Raw genomic sequence first — 17544 nt, forward strand, 5'->3', positions numbered from 1 at the left:
TATAGGGAAAATCAATGACCCCCAGGGCGGGGCCAATTTTGACCCCAGGGCTTTAATTTGAACAAATTTGGTTGACACTCATTAGAAGATGTTTCATGCTAAATATCTTAGCTCTAGCTCTTTGGGTTCTTTAAAACAAGATTGTTTAAGTTTTTACTATATGCATTTAGGGAAAATCAATGACCCCCTGGGGCGGGGGCCAATTTTGACCCCAGGGCTTTTATTTGAACAAACTTGGTAGACACTCACTAAAAGATGTTTCATGCCTAATATCTAAGCTCTAGCTCTTTGGGCTTTTAAAAGAAGATATTTAAAGTGTTTTCTTTCGGTTGCCATGGCAACCAGAGTTCTGCATGGAATGGAATTCTTTGAACAACTTTGTTAAGGCTTCACACAATGAACATCTGTGAAGTTTCATTATAATCTGCCTTATGATTTCAGAGGAGATGTCGTTTTAAAAGTGTGAACGGACAACAGACGACAGACGAAGAGTGATCCGAATAGCTCACCCTGAGCATATGCTCAGGTAGCATATGCTCAAGTGAGCTAAGAAATCAAAATGATGAAAAAATAAAAATCTTTGAGAAAGTTTAATAAAAACAAATAATTTGCAAGTTAATCACAAATGCAATTCATGGATTAAGACTTAGTTGTATTAAACCCCTTAATATAACCGACAACTTGGTCATTCTAATTCTAAATTAAGATAAATTTAATTAATTTAATTCTATTTTTTAAAATGTCTATAAATCAAATGCAATATATAAATAATAGTGTTGTTATTCAAAAAGTTCAGTAAATGAAATTCTATATATTTAAAACTTTTCAGTAAATCCAATTTTTCTGAATATGTTAGTAAATACAATTTCATATTTATAACAAATCAATTTGTATATTAATTAACAGCAGTTCTTTATAACAGATTTTATTTTTACAGACATGTAAATACGGAATATTACGTTGTAGTAGCTTTCTGAGGCTTTGTATTTTTCTATGAGCAGCGGTTGAAAATTGATATCTCGCGAGACAGAAGGTCGAGCGATATATCCATTTTCCAACGTTGCCAGTAGAAGAATGCATAGTCTCAGAAAGCTACTTTAACATAATTTTCCTTTTATTATGTACCTTTTCGTTTTATTCAGAAAATGAAATGTAGTTGTCAAGAAATAAATTCATGACTGATGGATGAATATGTAATTCTTGCAAAACCGTCCACGCCTTTAATAATTTTGGTTCCCGTTTTCAAATGCAACGTTATACAAATCTAAGATCGGAACCAACGTCAAAATTTGTCTGGCACTTCCATATATGGTACTGTATTTATCACTAACATAATACAGAAATTTCTATCCGTTGAAGCGTATTTGCGCTTTAATATTTGCGTGTATTTTAGGGAGAAAAAATTTATAGGTATATAATAAATATAATTCTAAACTGAAAATAGCTCAACACATCTAATTCTATATCAGAAACTCTATCATAGATCAAATTTTAATTTTGATTAACAAGAAATGTGTGTGAAACATGTATGCCCAATTTGTTTTGCAGCAGCTCAGCACAATCCAATGCCATGGTAAGAATAATATGTAAATCCAATGTTATATAGGATAGTTCTTTTAATACATTTCAATATTTAGAACAATTCAATATCCAGAAAATTAAACTCAATAAATCTAATTTTACATCAAATTTAAAATAGTTCAGAATAAGTAATTATATATTAATAACAATTCAGTAAATCCAGTTTTATAATAAGAACATAATTATATTCAGTATATCAAACATCTCTTTAGTTAATCCAATTCATATTAAGCAATTTTAGATCAAGAATATTAAAAAAAGTTTATTCAGTAAATCCAATTTTAAATTTGAGAACAATTGAGAAAATTCAATTCTTTATTTTGAAAAATTCAATAAATCCAATTATTTTTAGAACAATCCAGCACTTTAAAATCTGTATTTAGAACATTTTCAATTGTCAAAAAACAGCAATATACTTGACAAGCAGCTTTTCTCATGAGCTAGTAAAACATCTAAATACATGTTTAAAGATAGAATGGCCTGCTTACTAGCACAACTTTCTTCTAAATTGAAATTTTACTTTCATGTCTGTATTACAGTAAATCCTATTCAATTCTTGAACCAGTTCTAATTGAATCAAATTCCATATAAACATTTATCACACACCCGTGCCAATTAAGTGACTCCGTAAATATGGTATTGCATGGCCGTTCATATCTTTTGATGTGACCTCACTAGAGTTATAGATCTACAAACATAGTGTAAAGACGCGCTAAATGTTAGCGTTATACTAAAGGCGCTTCAATGAAAAATGACAATTATTTCAATTTAAACTGTCTTTATTTTGAGTATGTGATAAATATAATATTAAATTCGTGTTAGTTCATTACTGCATTTATTGCACTCGTTGAATAAAATAATATTATGCTCGCCAGAGGCTCCCATAATATAATTTTATTCAACTCGTGCAATAAATTCAGTATTGAACTTACACTCATTCAATATCCTCTATAATCATAATAGATTTAAATGAATAATAATAAATCAGTCATGTTTCCTCCTTGTATCCTGAGGTTTTCTGAGCACAAATATCAATAAAACTACCACAAGTAAACACACAGATGGCACACCAAGAATCAGCAACAAGTTTTTATTTGGGTCTTCTACTTGTTGCTGAAAACAAAACAAAAATATCAATTTAAATAAAGATTGAATACACTATTATATGCAATGGCTCCAAGCAAATATTTGAATATTTAATAGCATTTACATGTTCTTTTTCTTTGCATGTGGGAAGGAGGGGACATATGGTAATGAATGTTTACAACCAACTATTCTATGCAATGACTCCATGCAAATATTTGAATATCTAATGGTACAAGCTGCCATTTACCTTTTTTCCTCTGTATGTGGGAAGGAAGGGATATGGCACTGATTTTTACAATTTTTACAACCATTATAAAAGAATTGAACGCCATTGAAAAAACCACCTTTTTAAGGGATTGTATAAAGAGCCCCTGCTTATAACTGGGGTTATTTTTTAATCTCTGTAGAACAATTACCTCTTTATAACAGAGATATTATTTCTTCCTAAAATAAAGATTTCTACTATAATATATAACCTGTGTAGAGGAACATCTCTAAGCAACAACCAATATAATTATTTAGAGCTTAAATTTTTAAAGTTCAGCTGCTGTGCTGCACTATCACTAAATAATATCTACTTACTTTTATATACATTGCTATAGCTTCTGTTAAAATATCACTGAAAATAGAAAGTTGATTTTGTTTTATAAGGAAAAAAATATGAAAGGCAATGCACTCGTGTTCATATAATGTAACAAATGGAATTTAGAAAATATGTACAACTAAACAAATGTTATACAGAAAATGTATACAATATGGAATTTAGAAAAGATGTACAATATAACATTTGGAAACTATGATACATGTATTATGTAAAATCCCCTGAAAACTGGACAATCCCAATGTAGACCCAAAAAAAACTCATGTTAGATATTATAGCCCTTAAATTATGTTACCATTACATAATACTATCACTTCATGACAAAATGACAATAAGTAACTTAAAAATAAATAACTTAAATGAGAAAACATAATTATTTAAAGAACATAATATACATTAGAATAAATATTTATCTGCTTTGTTTTTCAAAGAAACCTGCCCTATCAATGTAACATGATGCATATAGAATCTCGGGTTTTATTAGTTCAAAATGTCCAAAGTAAATGCCACCCTGTACATTAAAACTCTAAACTGGCATGAGCATGTACATGGTTAGAACCACAGACAACTTTGCAAGCTAAATTGATATAAAAAGAGCTCATTATCTCAGAAAGGATTTGAACCTACAGTGGCAAAGTACTGAGCAAAGCTATACTCACAATGATGTGGGCTCCCTTGGTACAGGTGATGACTTTACATTCTTATACCAGGTCTCAGTGAAAGCTAACAGTGAGTTTGTATCAAACTTCCCTGGTTCATACGGGTACATTTTGCCTTTCTTAAACCTGTAATTTTAAAAGACATTTTTTTCAGTTAGGGCAACGGGAGTTATCTATCTTTCATGTGAAGTAAATTATAAGATTTAAAAGGAATTAAAATGGGAAAATGTAAACATATTTTGACATTGACCTCTTCACTCACTTTATATCCTTGAAAGGGCATACTGTCACTTTAAATATATTATCACACACCCGTGCCAATTTAGCGACTCCGTAAATAATGTATTGCAAGGCCGTGCATATATTTTGACGTGACATCATTTGCCTAATACAAACATAGAGTAACGACACGCGAAATGATAGCGTTATACTATAGGCGCGTCAATGAAAAATGACGCTTTTTTCACTTTAAACAGTCTTTATTTTTGGTATGTGATAAATAGAATATTAATTTTGTGAAAATTATTTCAGAAATTTTTTGAACTCTTGAATAAAAAAATTCATGCTCGCCCGAGGGTCCATAATAAAATTTATTCAATCTTCAATAAATTCAGTATTGAACTTTCACTCATTCAAATCCTCTTTTAAAAATACACAACTCGTAAAAAAAAATGGCCTCAGCGGCAATTTTTATAGGTTTTATTTTTGAGGACACTATGAGTAGAATCATAGACATTCTGTAGACTAAATAAATAGTCTCCTCACAAGAGCTCATTTAATTATTAGTTGTTTAGGTTGAAACACTTTACACTTTTAACTTAAAATAGCAATAAAATCAAGCATTTCCCAATAAATTTAGAGTGAATTTCTTTATATTTTTTTCCATATTTTCTGTTCAAAGTGCTAACAGTTTTAACTGTTAGGTCACTTTACACAGTCAATGAAAATTAATAATCTAGGTAAAAGGAGTAAAAACATGTTCAGAAATTTTCCACAAATAATTGTTTAACACCTACATCGAATAGCAAAAAAATCTTTACAAATAATCTTGTCCTTTCATGTCAAAAGTCCTTAGTGGAGTCCCTTTAGCATCTGAGCATTTAATATTTCATATTAAGTGAAGGTATCAGCAATTATTGAAGCAAAAAGCCATGAAACAAGTCCAAGACCCAGCATTTTTGGCTGATTACTTTGAAATCATAAGAAGAAAACGATATTCATAGTCCTTTGGTGTAATACTTACAAAATTCCATATGGGCATGTTGTAATATTAAATCTTTTAGTCAACTTTGGGTTCTGATCCACATCAATCTTTGCAAAGCTCATTCTATATTTAACACTGAAATGAAACAATAATTACTAGAACTGCCACTATCATGGCGTGAATACCCCCACACACCACTTTGTCAGAATCAACAGTGGCCATTTAGAGATCAAGGACAACCTCCCTGCCAAATCTGAGGTTACTAAGCCAGTGCATTGCTAAGTTATGTATTCTACATGCTTCAAATGTGAAAATGTCAATACATTGCAGACAGGACATTCTTAAGCAATTGAGATGAAAAGCTTTTTTTTTTTGTCAAGGTCCCTGTGACCTTGACCTTTGACCTGGTGACCTCAAAATCAATAGGGGTCATCTACTAATCATGACTAACCTCCATGCCAAATATGAAGACTATGGGTCAAAAGAATCTTCAGTTATTGGGCGGACAAGCTTTTTGAAGTCAAGGCCCCTGTGACCTTGACCTTTGACCTGGTGACCTCAAAATCAAAAGGGGTCATCTACTAATCATGACTAACCTCCATGCCAAATATGAACGACTGTACGTCAAGGAATCTTAAGTTATTGGGCGGACAAGCTTTTTGAAGTCAAGGCCCCTGTGACCTTGACCTTTTAATCTGGTGACCTTCAAAATCAATAGGGGTCATCTACTAATCATGACTAACCTCCATGCCAAATATGAAGACTGTAGGTTCAATGGAATCTTAAGTTATTGAGCAGACAAACTTTTTGGAAGTCAAGGCCCTGTGACCTTGACCTTTGACCTGGTGACCTCAAAATCAATAGGGGTCATCTACTAATCATGACTAGCCTCCATGCCAAATAATATGACGACTGTAGGTCAAAGGAATCTTAAGTTATTGGGCGGACAAGCTTTTTGAAGTCAAGGCCCTGTGACCTTGACCTTTGACCTAGTGACCTCAAAATCAATAGGGGTCATCTACTAATCAAGACTAACCTCCATGCCAAATATGAAGACTAAGGGTCAAAGGAATCTTAAGTTATTGGGCGGACAAGAAAAAATTGACGGACGGCCGGACAGCCGGACAAGCTGATTCCAGTATACCCCCCTTACAACTTTGTTGTGCGGGGGTATAATAATATCATGAAGATAAATTACTTATGGATCAACAATTTCTGAATGTTAAACGTTTTTGTGAAAAGCATAATTTGAGTATTATGTTGAATTATATATGTTCTAATTCACTTTTGTCATACATTTCATGTTTTATGTTTATGTCATATTTACAGTTTTATGTCACATTTACATATTTTAGGTCACACTTACAAGTTTTATGTCACACTTACAGGTTTTATGTCACATTTACAGCAATTATGTCAAATTTACAAGTTTTATGTCACATTTACAGGTTTTATGTCACATTTACAAGTATTATGTGACATTTACAGGTCTTATGTCACATTTACAGGTTTTACATCACATTAACAAGTTTTATGTCATACTTACAGGATTAATGTCACATTTACAGGTTTAATGTAACAATCTCATGATTTTTGTCACATTTACAGGTGTTAGGTTTTATGTCACATTTACAGGATTTATGTCACATTTACAAGTTTTATGTCACACTCACACGTTAATTGTCACATTAACAAGTTTTATACTGACCCCTTGTTTAAACAATAGGTCCAAGATCAAATTCAATCCTTACATTTTCACAATGGTTAGTTGGAAGACCAAATTGAAACCCAAATGTTTTAACAATGAGTCCTCCCGAGCAAGTTGTTTTAACATAATTCCCAATGTTTATACAATGGACCATTCCAAGATCAAATATAAAAACCACCTTGTTTTGATTCCCTTGAATTTGTAATTACATTTAGTATTAAAGAGATGTTAAATAATCTATAAGTCCCTGTATAAAAAAGTAAATATTATCAATTAATAACAAAGACAGTAAAATATAACAAAAAGCTTTATAATTTTCTTAGTTACTGATAGAATTTCCAAGTCTTTTGATCTCTTAGTTTAAAGGGAGACATAGGCAAATTTTTTATTTCTTCGATTTGAATTTTTCTTTCAATATTCTATAAATGTTGTCAAAATGAATACACAAAGCAGTCACAGGAACAAAACTTTTCTCCTTATAACAATAAAATGGTGGTTTCCCAACTTGATCCATGTGCGTCAGGTTAGAGCATTTAGATTTCACAATATTTGTTATAGAGAACTATGACAAGAGCGATCAGTAATCACATGTGTCGCCTCATGATGGCCAATTTCATGTTGGGACAAAGTTTGTGACAGACCGACAGACAGACGAACAATGCACAACTAGACTTGGTAATGATCATTCCTGTAAAGTTTGGATAAAATTGCACCAGTAGTTTATGAGGAGTAGTCCGGACAAGCTTTTGCGTATCTAGCAACACACAGAAAAAACACCTTTTTATCAAAGGGCCATAACTCGGCCAAAAATCATTCAACCGGAAAACCCGTGCATTATGCGTAAGGACTTGAGCTACAGATCAATCCTGTAAAGTTCCATTGAAATTGCTTTAGTGGTATAAGAGAAGTACTCTGGACAAACTTTAAAAATCAAAATTATTAAAGGGCCATAACTCTGACAAAAATCAGTGAACCAGAAAAAGCTGACAATATGCACAACTAGACTTGGTACTGATCATTCCTGTAAAGTTTGGATGAAATTGCACCATTAGTTAATGAGGAGTAGTCCGGACAAGCTTTTGCGTATCTGGCAACACACAGAAAAAACACCCTTTTTATCAAAGGGCCATAACTCGGCCAAAAATCATTCAACCGGAAAACCCTTGCAATATGCGCAAGGACTTGAGCTACAGATCAATCCTGTAAAGTTTCATTGAAATTGCATTAGTGGTATAAGAGAAGTAGTCCTGACAAACTTTAAAATTAACAAGAGCTGTCGGTAGGACAGCAACGCTCGACTATTCTTAGTGCTAGATAGTAAAAAAAATGCTTGATACAGTCACCTCCTCCTGTTTACAGGTTGGGGTCATGATGGTGAACAAGTGTGCAAAGTTTCAAAGCCATATGTCAATGGACTTTGAAAATATTTGAACTATTACAAAAACTTTAACGTAAATTCTAAGTCCAAAAAGGGGCATAATTCTGTCAAAATGCTTGATAGAGTTACCTCCTCCTGTCTACAGGTTGGGGTCATGATGGTGAACAAGTGTGCAAAGTTTTAAAGCCATATGTCAATGGACTTTGAAAATACTTGAAACTATTACAAAAACTTTAACGTAAATTCTAAGTCGAAAAAGGGGCATAATTCTGTCAAAATGCTTGATAGAGTTACCTCCTCCTGTCTACAGGTTGGGGTCATGATGGTGAACAAGTGTGCAAAGTTTCAAAGCCATATGTCAATGGACTTTGAAAATATTTGAACTATTACAAAAAACTTTAACGTAAATTCTAAGTCGAAAAAAGGGCATAATTCTGTCAAAATGCTTGATAGAGTTACCTCCTCCTGTCTACAGGTTGGGGTCATGATGGTGAACAAGTGTGCAAAGTTTCAAAGCCATATGTCAATGGACTTTGAAAATATTTGAACTATTACAAAAACTTTAACGTAAGTGGTTACGCCGACGCCGACGCTCGGGTGACTGCAATAGCTCTACTTATTCTTATCGAATAGTCGAGCTAAAAATTATTAAAGGGCCATAACTCTGCCAAAAATCATTGAAACGGAAAATGCTGACAATATGCACAACTAGACTTGGTACTGATCATTCCTATAAAGTTTGGATGAAATTGCACCAGTAGTTTATGAGGAGTAGTCCGGACAAGTTTTGTGACGGACAGACAGACGGACAGACAGACGACGGAGAAGTGATCCCTATATGTCGCCACTACTCCGTAAAAATGTTAAAGTACCTGTCAAATGCATGTCTAAGACTTATTTCAATCTAACAATATCTACAATATCTGTTATTGTAATTTCCAGTGGTTTTTTCTAGTAACATGACTTGTTTTATAACTACTGGCGGTGTCTTAATTTCGTTCAACATAAAAAGATATAATTACGCTTCAAGCCCAAAATATATAGAGGATATTTGTCAAGTTCAGTGTAAGATCGGAATATATTTCACCGAGTGAGCACCAAAAGGTATATTTCATGAGTGGTGCAGCCACGTGTGCAATATGAACTTTTGGTGTTCACAAGGTGAAATATATTTTGATCTTACACTAAACTAAACAAATTTTCTTTTAATTATATGCAAAGAAACGTTTTAAAAGACATTAAAATAATACTGAATGAAAAGCGCACCAAATAATAATACAACGTGACGTCATTTACAACATCAGGTCATTAAGTTGGTACCCAGTACTGTGCACGCTGGTATTTCACTGAAACAACGTAAGGGGCTTAAATTCAAAACAGTGAAATTATCAAAGTGGTAATTTCACTGTTTCAAACAGTGAAATTACCAGTTTTATATCACGGATATATTTCTATAAACCACCAAAAAGCATGTAATAAATAGTAGTTATACAGAAATCCATTCTAGGACTTATAAAAATATCATTACACATGATTTGAGTAACTAAGATCAATTCAATATTTTTGTCATTTATTTGCCCGAGTATCCCTTTTAATTGGAGTAAGGATTGATAACTATACCTTATAGCTGCACATTCAACACTGGGTAGTATCTTCATACAATCCTCACAGCCAGGTTTATAACTGTAGATATACAATGTATATTTCATTATCCATTATCTGTATGTAGTGCATGGTTAAGTTATACGATGCCAGTAGTCAGGTAAATTCCCCTGATCAGGTAGTAAGGCAGATCCCCCTGATCTGGTAGCCAGGTTTAATTACCATACGGTACCGAGTTTTATTATATACTTATAAATAAAATATTGAGAAAATATTGATGAAATAAAATGCATATTTTTATTTTCCGTATTTTCACTGTAACAAATTTATTTTTCATTGCAGTGAAATGGACTACAGTTTTCTAAATTCAGCAAATACACAAATTTTAGGGAAAATCTTTCAAATTGTAATATAACAAGATATGTTTGTAAAACATGTATGCCCCCTATCAGCAGCCAATTAGTCATGTGATAAGGTTATTATGCATCACTTCTGACCCAGTGATCAAACAATTAATAAGGGTTATCAAGTATCTACTAGTCATGACCTTAACCTTTGACCCCTTGACCCAAAACTCAATAGGGGTCAACTGCTGGTCACGACCAATCATCATACAAAGTTTGAAGTTCCTAGGCCTAAGCGTTTTTAGTTAATTGATCAGAAACCGTTTTTACCTACAAGGTCAATGTGACCTTGACCTTTGACCCCTTGACCCCAAAATCAATAAGGTCAATGTGACGATCATCTGCTGCTCATGACCAATCACCATGCCAAGTTTGAAGTTCCTAGGCCGAAGCGTTCTTTAGTTATTGATCAGAAACCATTTTTACTTACAATGTCAATGTGATCTTGACCTTTGACCCCTTGATCCCAAACCAATAGGGGTAATCTGCTGGTCATGACACATCACCATACCAAGTTTGAAGTTCCTAAGCCTAAGCGTTCTTAAGTTATTGATCAGAAACCATTTTTACTTGCAAGGTCAATGTGACCTTGACCTTTGACCCCTTGACCCAAAACTCAATATGGGGTCATCTGCTGGTCACGACCAATCATCATACCAAGTTTGAACATCCTAGGCCTAAGCGTTTTTAGTTAATTGATCGGAAACCGTTTTTGCTTACAAGGTCAATGTGACCTTGACCTTTGACCCCTTGACCCCAAAATCAATAGTTCATCTGCTGGTCATGACCAATCACCATACCAAGTTTGAAGTTCCTAGGCCTAAGGGTTCTTAAGTTATTGATTGGAAACCGTTTTTACCTACAAGGTCAATGTGACCTTGACCTTTGACCTATTAACCCCAATATCAATAGGGGTCATCTGCTGGTCATGACCAATAACCATACCAAGTTTGAAGTTCCTAGGCCTAGGGGTTCTTTGTTATTGATCAGAAACCGTTTTTACCCAAGAGGTCAATGTGACCTTGACCTTTGACCCCTTGACCCCAAAATCAATAGGGGTCATCTACTGATCATGACCAATCACCATACCAAGTTTGAAGTTCCTAGGCCTTAAGGTTCTTTAGTTATTGATCGGAAACCGTTTTTGCTTACAAGGTCAATGTGACCTTGACCTTTGACCCTTTGACCCCAAAATCAATAGGGGTCATCTTCTGGTCATGACCAATCACCATACCAAGTTTGAAGTTCCTAGGCCTAAGGGTTCTTTAGTTATCACTCGGAAACCATTTGGTCTACGGACCGACGGACTGACAGACCGACGGACCGACAAGTGCAAAGCAATATACCCCCTTTTCTTCGAAATGGGGGCATAAAAATGAAAAATGTATATAATAAACAGAAAATTCAAGTTTTTATCTATAAATACAGGATTTATTTTCATCATGTGGTATGAAAATTATCATATTTCACTCCTGGCTAAAAACACTCATGAAATATTCATATTCTCTATATATTCTCCTTATATAAAAAAAATCAGATTATGTAAATAAATAGGGACTAAATAGGAAACCGTACATGATAGCACAGAATGATGTGCCAGCTGATCCTAGTCACTTTGGTAGAATATGCTGCCACTATTAAATTATGAGTTCAAGTCTTTTTTCCAGTTTTAAGTTTATAATGTGACAAATGTTACAATGCATGGACAGGACCATATTTCTAGAAAACTTGTTTTAAGGATGATCAATTTAACTTAACTTTCCCTGTGATCAATGAACCTCTGCTACATGCATAATATCTATTATATATATCTACATACGATAACTTAATAAATCTGTAAAGAAAGATAACTCTTACTTACAACAGGACAAACCAGTCCCCAGTTGTTGCCCCTGTTGATGCCTGGGTAAGGTGTTCAAATGAGTCATCAAACAGATCTTTAGTTGCTACATCAGAGGCTTGTGATAACCATTCTACAAGCTCTGGCAGGTCATCAGAACTGCTTAACTTAACTGTAAATAACAATAATATTCATCGGTGAAAAACTTTTTATGCCTTCTAATTTGGCATCCTCGGATACCCACGGTTGATTAACATGTAACATAACATGTTATCAACCGTGGGTAAAAATAAATCAAATTGTGTCGATATACAGCAGCAGATGCGTTAAATATCGACCAATGAGACTGTGTTTAGCAAAATCTATATTCTTGGACAGCAAAGGGAAACAACTATCAGAAAGAAAATAGCAGCGCCCACGGTGTAAACCTGTTTCACATGTCCTATAGAACAAAGCATTTTGCTTGGTTTTCATTGCCTTACGAAATCCTGAGGCAACCCATGAAAAAGCTGTTTTTAACACACCTTTTATCAACTGGATACCGGCGAAAAAGCCCATGGCTGTTTATGGTTCGGCAGTGGGTATCTGACCATGTTAAATTGGGAAAGTTTAACATAATTACCAATACAAAGTTTAGAATTTTCAACAAAACCTTTTAAACCATTCACTTTTCATTCAGATCATGAGATGATAACATATGTTATTTGTGTTTTTCATAAATATGCCTTAATAGTTAAACTCACAAAATCCTGACAATTTTCAGGAAAATTTTCATCATACAATTGCGACTAGTCACCATACAATAAGGAAATTTTAGGCTGTTTCAAATAAAAATTGAAAATATCATGCCAATGTCACAGTTCAGAACTGATCACTATTTCGGGGAGATGATGTGTAAGGGGCCAGATAGCTCAGTCAGTAGAGCCGCGGTAGGGTATTCCAAGAGTCATGGGTTCGAGTCACGGTCAGGTTGCACATTTTTCTCACCCTGTGACACCAATATATGTTTCTGTCAGAATTTTTCTTTGATTTAACACTTAAATTTAAATCTCAATAGGCCTATATTGTCTTAATAAACTAGATACAGGAGAGTTGCTCTTGTTCAAAAGAAAGCAGACCCTGAAAGCAGAGACTGTGAGGTTCAGTTCTTAGCCTCTACTACCAGTATAAAACTCTGCCAGTATGCTTATCAGTAAAGGATGACCAAAACTCTATACTTTTGTGTTGGTCAATATTTGTATTTCGATAGTTTTTAATTGCTTTTGGTAATTTGAATGACATGATGAAATTTTAGGAAACATCTTTAAGCCCCATTATGACTGGAATGCTGTTATTTTTGATTCTCAAAAGCTTTTATTTTAGGTGTCCAGTTATATTTTCAAAAATGTTACTCATTGGCCAATCTCCTTAACCACATTTTGTTTCTATTACTTTTACATCATTAGTATACAGTAGTTATAGTGTATTGAAGTCAAAATACTGATTAATGTTTACATTTTACAACTTTTATGACAAATATTAACATTTGGTGCTATATTCTTCAGGTGATCAGCATCTAGCAGGCTCTCAAACCATAATTTGAACATTATAAATCTCAATTTTGACCATTCTAAAGAATAAGAAAATTTAATCAATTCTGAGACATAATGTGCCTTTAAGGGGTGAAATTTTACCATTATATAAAGCTGGGTATCCATTCCTATAGTAGACTAGAGATGGGTAATCTAGTGCCCCAAGTTTGTCCGCCAGTCTGTCATCAATGACATATCTCTTCAAGATTTCTACAAAACAAAAATTCAAATGATATACATGTGTAACAAAAGCAAAAACAGGACTGTCTTGTTAAGCCACCCGAAAAGATTTTGCATCAATTGCCAAAATTAATCAAAATTAATTAAAAAAAAAAAAAAAAAAAAAAAAAAAAAAAAAAAAAAAAGATGATTTTTAAAAAATGTTAGCCACATCACTACATGATATGAATTAAGGAATCTTTATATCTTTATTTCAAACAATTTGGTATTTGAGGCAGGCATCAGACTTGTAATATAAAGACCACAAGCCAAATAGGTTAAAACCCACTTTTAGGAGCAACCTATTTTTCCTTGAGCAAGAAACCTTACACTCATCGCTCAGAACTGGTCAGATCCAGGAATGAATTTGAGGTTGTGTCGTTAAAATTATAGTTTTCTACACAATTAATATAAAATAAATTCTGTATAAACTAAATGATCAGATATCATAATTACAACAGTTGACAGTTTCTCTGAACATTAGTAATATTACATACCTGTTTGAACAAGATCTGGCTGTGGCAGGCGACCCAAATATTCAAGTGCTTTATTACATGATGGACATTCACCAGAAGCCTCTACAAAATGAAATCATAAATGATTATAATTATAGGATGTCATTTATCACAGGGGTTTGAAATTCTATCAAAAAATAAGAATATATTGAAATATATAAACCCTCCCCTGCTGATTAAACACCTAATATACCCTTACACTTCTTGCAGTGACTGAATTTATCTACGGTTCAAATGCAAACCAAGTTCAGTCAGCACATCTATTATATGTGATAATAGACTTCATTGTTCGCTGTTCAGTAGTCCTATAAATATGATGTTGCTTTGATGTTATTTTTATCATATTTATATGCACAATACAAAAAGATGAATTCATTCATTTCGAATTAACTGCTGTTTAGTCGGTAATTTTGACAAAAACCCAGCGGTCAGGTCTCTTTCGACTAACACTTGTCACTTCCAGATTACATATCTTCCCATAACTTGAAATGATTGCAACAACAGCTTTATTTGCTTTAATAATAATTTATTCCCTACCATTTGGTACCAAGATTTAGAAAATGAGGTGAAAAAATGTTGGAGTTATGGAATTCATATTAAGATGAGTGCTGAATAATGCTAGTTGCAACCTGTACGAAATATATATGTATCAATTTTATTTTTTTGTGGGAAATGAAGGAAATTGAATTAAAAGTATATACCAAATATAAAAACATGTTTCAAATAAAAAATACTGCAGTTTACATGGTTTGAGAGGTAGGAGGGTTGTAGAGTGGGTGAGGAGGGTGCCCAGCGGCACAGCCGAACAAATTGTTGGCTTAAGGGCTTTTATTATAGAGACGTTGGTCGCCCTTCTCAAAGACAGACATCTATGAAAAATCAGATTATAAAATCGGTCTTGCAGTTGATATATAGAGACTACCCGGGGGTAGTGACCAATCAACGAGCCGAAAACACCTATGGTGTGGAGTAGTCCAACTAATTAGACTTGACAGACACTGAGATAATTTTGGACATGCGCTGCAAGTAAGAAAAAAAAATCTGTAAAATGTGTCAAACCGTTCACGCCAAATTAATTAGCCTCGGTCAGTAGGTGTGTAGCACAAAATGACTTTAAATCCAAATAAAATGTAGATTTTTCAATTCCAGGACATATACTATCGTAAACAGTTATCAATAAAATCTAATATATAGTACTCTGTTTTGAAAAAAGAAACCATTCAACGTCAATATTTAATCACACAGCAACGTGTCAAAATTTACATGTAAATTCTTACTAAATAAAACCAGGACAAGGTCATTCGATGTAACAAAACTGTTAAACTCTGTTGATTCCAGCTGCTCTACATCACAAAAACAGATGCCAATAGATTGCAAGAAACAAAAACATATTGCAACATATATGTTCGAATTTGCTTTCATTTTGATTTTTCTTCGACGTTGTAAGCGACAAAAATAGATGGGTAATTACTGTACAAACCCGTATCTTATTTTGTACGGACCAAAGAGCGTAAAGGACTCGGCCCGATGAATTTTCGTACTATTTGTTCTTTAGTAAATCAGTCAAATTTGAGGCTTAATTCTGGATACTACTGTTCTTTATGAATAACATACTGTCTTCAACTTTAAACATTAACACTATCAAAGTCCAATGAGACCCAAAATATAATAGGATAGCCATCTACTTTTTTCAGAAATCTTCATTCTGTTGTAACACTGTTTAAATTCACCACTTTAAAACTTCTGACAGATAGTGGGTAGTACATCTTTAATCCTTCCGCCAACAAATGAGTTCCTGGAGAATACACAAAAAACAAACTTTTAAAGTCATCATATAACACACAAAAACTACACACATGCAATAAATACACTTTAATTATGACCAATCTCTCTAGAGATCATGGCTTAAATTGGGCCGCTTCAAAATTTTAAAGAACTACTTTCTAGACGTGTTGGGTCTAATTCCGTACCGGGTTGAGACCAAATTGATTTTCCATAGGCTTACGGATGATTGAATGTTCACAAAATATGTATTTGATGGTAGAAAACATTTATCCTATGCTGGGACATACGTTATCGTATGTCCCAGTCCTATGTCAGGAATGAATTCTAAGTCCATCCCCATTACACTATATACTTATATATATACACTATATTTTAGTATATATAGTGTAATGGGAATGGATTTAGAATTAATTTCTAACTTACGATAAATGTTTTCTACCATCAAATACATATTTTGTAAACATTCAATGAGCCGTATACCCCTTTGATAAGAAATAGACCCTAGCACTATTTCAAATACAAGAGTCACCCCGAATTTGCGTTACTTTCAATGAATGAGAAAGGTATAAATATTTATAAAATGCAGAAATATATTCTCTGTCTTGCATATTACGCTCCCAAATAGATAAACAATACAAAAGCACCCATCTTTCATTCTCTCAGGTCAGTATTACCTGTAATTATTGTATTTTTTCATGCTCCTGTAATGATATCAGTTTAACCATGACCTATACATGTCAGTGAAAATTGCTTGAATGGACCACTTTATTTTACGATTCAACAACAACAACAAAACACAGAGCACACGCAAGCACGCACACACGCGCGCGAGCACACATCTACTACACAGAATTGTTTCTTAATAAAAAAATATATTATTTTGAGTGTTGTTATATTAAATATTGATATTCACATGATGTGATATCTTCGTTATTCTATTGATTGTTCATTCCATTTTATTTAAATCAGCCGCGACATGTTACTATTTTTAAGAGAAATACTTGAAAAACATCTTGACACTGGAAGTAAAATAACAACCCGACGAATAATTGTGATTATTGTTTAATTGTTTTAAGCCCTGAAAGGGTTTCCTGTTTCAAGCACAATATGTCAAGTGTCGTTTGAATAGATGAAATTTGATTTATCAGCTTAAAATTCTCCTTAAATGGTAATTGACACGACAACCTTGAACTATTTTGATAAACTTTACTCAAGTATGGCGGAAATTTAGTGATGCTGATCCATAATGAATTAATCATATTGTTCAGGAACTTAATATCAACTATTTTTTCAAATTAGATTCACTTATATATGTATTGGTTAACTCTTCGTTATATAAGAACGATATAACAATTTTGTACTCTGTAATAATTTCCCTCTAAACAATAGCT

At 33.4% G+C, this 17544-nt stretch overlaps 1 protein-coding gene across 1 annotated transcript; it reads right to left on the reverse strand.

Annotated features, from left to right (window-relative positions):
* Positions 1-318: 318 nt before the first annotated feature.
* Positions 319-15830, reverse strand: LOC132732510 (thioredoxin domain-containing protein-like). Its single transcript, XM_060718954.1, has 9 exons — positions 15646-15830; positions 14351-14431; positions 13737-13844; positions 12085-12235; positions 9838-9900; positions 5171-5266; positions 3928-4053; positions 3250-3286; positions 319-2694 (listed from the first exon to the last, which is right to left on the reverse strand). The coding sequence occupies exons 1-9, from the start codon at positions 15788-15790 to the stop codon at positions 2566-2568; spliced, it is 936 nt and encodes a 311-aa protein (XP_060574937.1). The 5' UTR covers positions 15791-15830; the 3' UTR covers positions 319-2565.
* Between the last annotated feature and the right edge of the window lie 1714 nt (positions 15831-17544).

This window comes from Ruditapes philippinarum, unplaced genomic scaffold (genome assembly GCF_026571515.1).
Source record: "Ruditapes philippinarum isolate M1 unplaced genomic scaffold, ASM2657151v2 ctg2392_1_1_1_1, whole genome shotgun sequence".
Classification (NCBI taxonomy): domain Eukaryota; kingdom Metazoa; phylum Mollusca; class Bivalvia; order Venerida; family Veneridae; genus Ruditapes; species Ruditapes philippinarum.

Bases quoted from the DNA above. Each gene is read 5' to 3' on its own strand.
- LOC132732510 (XM_060718954.1), bottom strand. From the start codon at position 15,790: ATGAAAGCAAATTCGAACATATATGTTGCAATATGTTTTTGTTTCTTG. The intron at 12,236-13,736 runs GTAAAATTTCAC...TGTTATTTACAG, and splicing joins ATACCCAGCTTTATATAATG to TTAAGTTAAGCAGTTCTGAT. The intron at 4,054-5,170 runs GTAAGTATTACA...TTAAAATTACAG, and splicing joins ACATGCCCATATGGAATTTT to GTTTAAGAAAGGCAAAATGT.